Source organism: Chinchilla lanigera, unplaced genomic scaffold, assembly GCF_000276665.1.
Source record: "Chinchilla lanigera isolate Chin_1 unplaced genomic scaffold, ChiLan1.0 scaffold00067, whole genome shotgun sequence".
In the NCBI taxonomy this organism is placed as follows: Eukaryota; Metazoa; Chordata; class Mammalia; order Rodentia; family Chinchillidae; genus Chinchilla; species Chinchilla lanigera.
The window spans coordinates 963,032-970,558 of record NW_004955468.1 but is presented as its reverse complement, the minus strand read 5'-3'; the positions used below and the strand labels follow the sequence as shown (position 1 = coordinate 970,558).

At 50.6% G+C, this 7,527-nt stretch overlaps 1 protein-coding gene across 1 annotated transcript in view; it reads left to right on the top strand.

Annotated features, from left to right (window-relative positions):
• Ryr1 (ryanodine receptor 1 (skeletal)) overlaps nucleotides 1–7,527 on the top strand; it is a gene marked incomplete in the record, with an annotated part of 120,312 nt that overhangs the window by 29,560 nt on the left and 83,225 nt on the right. The window contains 6 exon segments of the mRNA XM_013522408.1: nucleotides 823–997; nucleotides 1,154–1,362; nucleotides 2,949–3,340; nucleotides 4,270–4,402; nucleotides 5,254–5,414; nucleotides 5,904–6,069. Coding sequence (XP_013377862.1) covers nucleotides 823–997; nucleotides 1,154–1,362; nucleotides 2,949–3,340; nucleotides 4,270–4,402; nucleotides 5,254–5,414; nucleotides 5,904–6,069 — 1,236 coding nt within the window.

The window sequence follows — 7,527 nt, the reverse complement described above, 5'->3', positions numbered from 1 at the left end:
ACCCACCATCCATCTACCATCCACCCACCATCCATCCATCCATCCAACCATCCACCATCCACCCACCATCCATCCATCCATCCACCCACCATCCATCCATCCATCCACCCACTATCCATCCACCCACCCACCATCCACCCACCATCCATCCATCCACCATCCACCCACCATCCACCATCCACCCACCATCCACCCACCATCCACCAACCATCCACCTACCATCCACCGAACATCCACCGAACATCCATCCATCCATCCATCCATCTATCCATCCACCCACCATCCATCTATCCATCCACGCACCATCCATCGTCCACCCACCATCCATCCATCCATCCATCCATCCATCCATCCATCCATCCATCCACCTATCCATGCATCTACTTACATTTCCTTTCTTCCCTCCATCCAACCCATGTGGACTCTCAATTTTCCACCCATTCCTCTGTCCAGCCATACTACAGCAACGTTCTCATCCACCCATAATTATCCACCCCTCTGTTCTGTAGATTTATATGAGCAAACATGGGCCCATATGGAGGACATTGCTATGTGCATCTTTTCTTTCTATCCCTTTACTTGCTGCTGCTGCCAATCCCCAGTACCACTTTGGTGATCTACATAGCCCCAGCCATGGGAATAGCAGGGACTCAGGCAGCAGGGAAGAGTCATAGAGATTAGTGAGCAAGGCATTTCTAAGGGTCAGAGATGCAAATGTGGGAAAAGATGGGGACACTGGGGTGACTCCTTCTCTATCCTCCATGTCCTGAACCCGATGCTTTGCATGTGCCTCTACACGTCTCTCCCCTGATTCCCTCACAGGGCCAGCGCTGGCATTTGGGCAGTGAGCCATTCGGGCGTCCCTGGCAGTCAGGTGATGTCGTTGGCTGCATGATTGACCTCACTGAGAACACCATTATCTTCACCCTCAATGGTGAGGTCCTCATGTCCGACTCGGGCTCTGAGACAGCCTTCCGGGAGATCGAGGTCGGAGACGGTGAGAGCAGGGGCGCTGCACATGCCATCCCGGTTTGCCTCCATCTCACTTGACCCTGCACTGGACTCTCTCCCTCACTGTCCCTCCCACAGTCCTCCTCCCCACGGTACTGCCCACCCTGCCCACCTACTCACCCTGCTGTTCCCCTTCCCCTAGGCTTCCTGCCTGTCTGCAGCTTGGGACCCGGCCAGGTGGGTCACCTGAACCTGGGCCAGGACGTGAGCTCCCTGCGGTTCTTTGCCATCTGTGGTCTCCAGGAAGGCTTCGAGCCGTTTGCCATCAACATGCAGCGCCCGGTCACCACCTGGTTCAGCAAAAGCCTTCCGCAGTTTGACCCGGTGCCCCTTGACCACCCCCACTACGAGGTGAGCACCAGCCCCAGTAATGCCCAGTGCCTTCCGATTTGTCTCCAAACCTCGTTCTTCTCACACCTGTCCTCCCCAAGTCTCTCCTTTCCTTCCACGTTGGCACAGAAGCCACGCAGAAGGGGTCAGGATAATGGGCTCCTGAGGCTGCCTTTTGGGGTATAACTTTGGCAGGCTATACCTTTCTGAGGCCTAGGTGCTGCATCTTTAAAACAGGGAAAGGGAGAAAAAGGAAGTTCCATTAAGTGACCGTGATGAAAATGTCTAATCCTTATAGCTACCTGATCGTAGGGCAAGGTTTAAAGAAATATAAATCCAGTTGGCAGTGGGGGCAAAAGCCTGTAATCCCAGCATTCTGGGGGGCCAGGCTGGGCAATTAGGTGACTTAGTGAGACTCTGCCTCAAAATAAAAATTTTAAGAAATAAAATTGAAAGGTGGGAGGTAGCTCATTGCAAATGTGAAGGCCCTGAGTTCATTCCCTAGTACTGAAAAAAGAGAAGGTAAGAGAGGGAGAGGGAGAAAAAAGAAAGAAATACAAATTCCTAGGGACATTTTGGCGTCTCTCTTATTAGTTATTAGTGTGTTGAGTTTTTAAATTTTTTTTAGTTTACTTGCTTTTGGTAGCTCTTCATTAATACATGCATCTCAATTTTCAGGCTTCCCTGTCTTTTCCTTTGTTCTCTTTGGTGGTACTGGGATTGAATTCCAAGGAACTTTGCTACATCTCCAGACCTTTTGACTTTATTTTGGGTCTCACTAAATTGCTTAGGCTAGGATTGAGCTCGAGATCCTCCTGCCTCAGCCTCCCCAGTATCCGGGATTACAAGCATGTGCCACCATGCCTGATAGTGTCTTTTCTCTCTTATGGTTAAACTTAGGGTTAGACATTGACCATGAATACTCCCACACAAACCAAGCTGGGTACTGCAAAGAACTTGAATTCCATGTGGCTGAGCTTCAGCTGCCATGTTAGAACCTGACAGACTTGCCCTGTGGAAACTTGTCATGCAACGTGTTTAGGATATGCATGCTTTTCTGAGCATTACATTTCCTCATACATGGGAATGAACAGAAATTCAAAAAAAAAAAAAAAAAAAAAAAAGAAAGAAAGAAAGAACAAAAATTCACCTGGGGAGCTTTTACAAAACTCTTAACTCTTCTGAACTTCCCTCCCTCAGGGGTCTCCCAGAGATCCCAGGCAAGCAGAGTCTTCCTTCTGTCCCGATGTATTCTCAGTACCTACAACAGGGCCTGGTGCACAGTAGGTGTTCAGTAAATAGATGTGGCTGGCTGGCTTGTGCTGGAGTCATAGGTAGGGTTTGAAAGTCTCCCCCAAGTGATTCTATTATACCGGCCGGGCTGCTGTGGTGCAAAATGACCAGCAGAGGTTGACAGTGGGCCAAAGTACCCCATGGCCAAGTTATGTGCCTTGCAGGGAGCTTCATTAGCTCAGAGGAGGGGACATCTTTGGCTAATTCTTACTCATGGGTTCTAAGGCCTGTGGATGGCTCCATGTGTAACCAGGTTTAGGACCAATGGCCTGGCCTGGCCACTGTCTCCACTCAGTGCTTCCTGCCCTGTCCAGGTGTCCCGCATGGACGGCACTGTGGATACACCTCCCTGCCTGCGCCTCACCCACCGCACCTGGGGCTCCCAGAACAGCCTGGTGGAGATGCTCTTTCTCCGGCTGAGCCTTCCGGTCCAGTTCCACCAGCACTTCCGCTGCACCGCGGGGGCCACCCCCCTGGCACCTCCTGGCCTGCAGCCCCCTGCTGAGGATGAGGCCCGGGCGGCAGAACCTGACCCTGACTATGAAAACCTGCGCCGCTCAGCTGGGGGATGGGGTGAGGCTGAAGGGGCCAAGGAAGGAACTGCCAAGGAGGGAGCCCCTGGGGGGACACCACAGGCTGGGGAGGCCCAGCCTGCCAGGGCCGAGAATGAGAAGGATGCTACCACAGAGAAGAACAAGAAGAGAGGGTGAGTCAAGAGTGGGGCTTGGGGTCTGTCTTGGGACTCCCAATTATGCAATCTTAATAACTGAGAACCCCCCGGTATATCCCAAAGTGGTCCCATACATGCTAAGTGAAATCACAGTACTAAGGGATGTGATCTTGTCTCAAGTGAACCCCATTATTTTTTAGGGATGCTCTGGTTTCCCCAAGAATGTAAAATTGGAGAACCCTACTGTGTGATACGGAGAACTATATTATCCTCAAGTACTTGGTGGGCCCCTAAGAGCCTTAACCAGTGAGCTTCATTATTCACGACACTAAAAGGGAATTTGCTATCTTGGGGCAATGTATTGTATCCCTCAGATATCTCAGTGAAAATCCAACTGGGACCTTTCTTATGTCTCAAACGTACCCCCAAAAACTACTTCAGGGGAGAGCTTGAGAAGGTATAGAATTGGAAGGGAATCTGCACGGCTCCCTCTGCAGCAGTGGTTTTCAGTGGGATGTGGTTCTGACTCTTGGGGGTACCTGGAGATGACAGCGTTGATGGTCATCATAATGTGGGAGCTGCTGCTGAAGGGCTCCAGGGATCCCACGTGCCTCACAGTGTGTAACAGTGCCACAAGGCAGAGAATTGCCCTTTCCCAAGTTCATTTATCAGTCTTCTGAGGAACAGAGATGAGAAATGCTGATTTAGGGGGACCACTGTAGGTCCCAAAGGGGAACCCCATATTCCCAGAAGGCTTTGAATGTGGCTGACCCAGCACACAATACCTCCAGAGTGGATCAGGCTCGGGGAGTCTGGAATCCCAGCCCACTAAAGGCGAGGGGTTGGGTACAGGAATAGAAGCAGGTGCAGTGAGGGTGGGTATGGGAGTCAGGGCTGTCGTGGTGGGAAGGCAGGGCCTGGGCGGCAGAGCGGCTTCTCATGGCAGCCTCTCCTCCCACCACCAGGTTCTTATTCAAGGCCAAGAAGGCCGCCATGATGACCCAGCCACCAGCCACCCCTACTCTGCCCCGACTCCCTCACGATGTGGTGCCCACTGACGACCGTGACGACCCTGACATCATCCTCAACACAACCACAGTGCGAACCGGGACCCCTCAGCTCTGGGGACCTCTCAGCATAGCACGGGAATGCCCATTTCCACATTTCCTGCTGCAGTGCCTATAGCCGGGGACATCCCAGTACACACCAGAAAGCCAGAAAGTCCAGCAGGCTTCAGACTTGGAGGGATGTAATGCTTGAAACTCCTAATCCATATAACTAGTGAAAAATGGCAGGGAGCACAATGAAACAATGAGGCACACTGATAAAACTCTTAGGGGCCCTGAAATCCAGGGAATGCCCACCATCTGGGTCTACACACATAAATACGGGACACCAGATTTAATTAACCACTCTGCTATATCCCTGGGGAGAAAAATTCACTGTCATCCGAGTATAATTTTGAGACTCACCAAGTCTGGAATATTTTGTAAGACAGCCTACAGGTTGGAATCACGGACCACCCAGATGCCACTTGGCCAAGTCACTTCACCGCTCTGTGCTTTTTCCCTTTTGTGGAAGCACTGTGGTGTTCCCATTAGTAAAGCGAGGATAAAAATTGTACCCACCTGATACACAGAAGTGAGTTCGCTTGTGTAAAGAATCATAGTGCACTAAGTGCTCCTTATGAGCTGTTATTCATTTCTTCGCTGTGACCCAGGGGATGGACTTAGATGTAGGGTTATCAAAAATGTTCCCAAGAGATCCCCAAGCCTAGAAATGCATTGGAAGCCACAGACACAGAGATAGATATGGGGGTGGGGTCTTAATTCCTGCCATTTCTTGTTACACTTCCAGAAGACCCTGAGAATCTAGGGAAACCAGTTCAGAGCTTCAGGGAACCCCAACAATCTTCCTGACTGACCTCTGGTCCTTCTGTGTGTCCCCAGTACTACTACTCCGTGAGGGTCTTCGCTGGTCAGGAGCCCAGCTGTGTGTGGGTGGGCTGGGTCACCCCTGACTATCATCAGCACGACATGAACTTCGACCTCAGCAAGGTCCGGGCAGTGACGGTGACCATGGGGGACGAACAGGGCAACGTCCACAGCAGGTGCCAGGGCACGGGGATACTGGGGAGGGATGGGAGCAGGCGGGAGGAAGCTGAGCTTCTATCCTGGTCCTGTGGCTGTTGGCTGTGGGACCTGGGAACCCCTTAGAATGAGAGGAATCCCTGGAACCTCTCCCCACACCTAGCTCAGAAGCTTCCTCTTCCCCTTCCTCCTTCTTTCCTGTTCACTTGCTTCAAATTGCTCCTGCTCTGTTTTTTCCTCGCCTCCTCGTCTCCAGTTCTACTCCTCTTGTTTTCCTTCTTCCTCTTTCGGTGTTTCTCTCTTCTCTCTCCTCCTGCTCTCCTCCCCCTCCTTCAATTCCATCAGCCTGTAAGGATTCTAACTCTGAGGGTTCTCAGTACTCTGGCCTGTGTTTGGGGCTGGGGTCCTGAGGCCATTGTGTGCAGGGAACTTGGGGAAGAGGGGGCGGGCCCAGGGTCCAGAGCTCCTGAACTGAGGATATGTGCAGTGATCACTCCTGTTCCCTCCAGCCTCAAGTGCAGCAACTGCTACATGGTATGGGGTGGGGACTTCGTGAGCCCTGGGCAGCAAGGCCGGATCAGCCACACGGACCTTGTCATTGGATGCCTGGTAGACTTGGCCACTGGCTTAATGACCTTTACAGCCAATGGCAAAGAGAGCAACACCTTCTTCCAGGTGAGCCCAGCCCTCAGCAACTTAGCAACAGCACCCTCATGTCCCAGCATTCCCGAGCCTTTTAGACCCACCCCGAGGCTAGGCCCCACAGAGACAGAACAGAAACAGCTCCTGTCTGTGCTTGGGAGGCCTCAGGGAGACCGCCCGGTTGAACCCTGCATTAAAGGGATGCCCAGAAGGGAGGAGACAGAGTGCAGTTTGACCTCGGAGCGAGGCTCATAATCCATCGTGGGCTAGGTGGCCCCAGTCACCACCCCTCACCAGTCAGAGAGCACCCTAGGATGGGCCCGAATCCTAAAATAGGCTTTTCCTTTTCCACTTTTTATTATGAAAAATATGTTTGTTTGTTTTAATGTTTTTGAGACAGGGTCTCACTATGCGGTTCAGGCTGGCCTTGAGCTCACTTTGTAGCCCAGGCTGGTCTCAAATTCTTAATGATCAACCTGCCTCAGACTCCCCAGTGCTGGGATTACAGGGGTGCCCCACCTCGCTCGGCCTGAAAAATGTATTTTTCTTTCTTTTTTTTTTTGGAGCCAGGAATCAAACTCAGGACTTTACACTTGCCAGGCGGGCACTGGTGCCACTGAGCTATATCCCCAGCCCTATTTTTCAAGGATACAGTAACACTGAAGGAAGTGTAATCGCCTAGATGCCCACCACCAAAATCCACCGTTAATGTTTCACTACATTGGCTTTATCACGTATTTATCCATGTATCTCTCATTTAATCCATCTAAGATGGGTTTTGTAAAACTTTATTTTAAATGGAGAAATTTCAGAAATATACAAAAATGGAATAGCATAATGAACCACCAGGTCCACATTGCACAGTTTCAACCGCCCACTCCCAGACAATCTCCTTTCGTCTTTACGCCTACTTCCCTCCCACAGCCACGGCAGGATTTTGGAGGAAATTGCAGGCATCATATAGCTTCATCTCTTTCAGTGTGTATCTTTAAAAGATAAGGATTATTTTTAAATGCATAACCATAATACCACTATCATCTGAAAAAAACAAAATAAACCCAGTAGTTCCTAACTACCATTAAATATCCAGCCCAAGTTCAAATATCTCCGGTTGTCTCCAAAATGGCTTCTTACCATTTCTTTATTTGAACTGGAATCTAAATAAAATCACATATATATCGTTTTTGTTTTCTGCAGTTCTGGGCATAGAACCCAGGGCTTCACACATGCTAGGCAGGTGCTTTGCCACTGAGCTTCATCTCCAGCCCATGGTGACATATTTTAATTGGTTGCTTTGTGCCTTGAGTCTCTTTTCATACCATGGTTTCTCCTCCTACCTCTTTTCTCCCCTTTGAAATGTATGCGTGGAAGGAACCAGGCTGTTTGTGCTCTTCAAAGTGGGGTCAAGGGGACTGCAAGTCCAGCACCTCTTGGGAAGCTGTTAGAAAAGCAGAATCTGGGGCTGGGGATTTAGCTCAGCGGCAAAAGCGC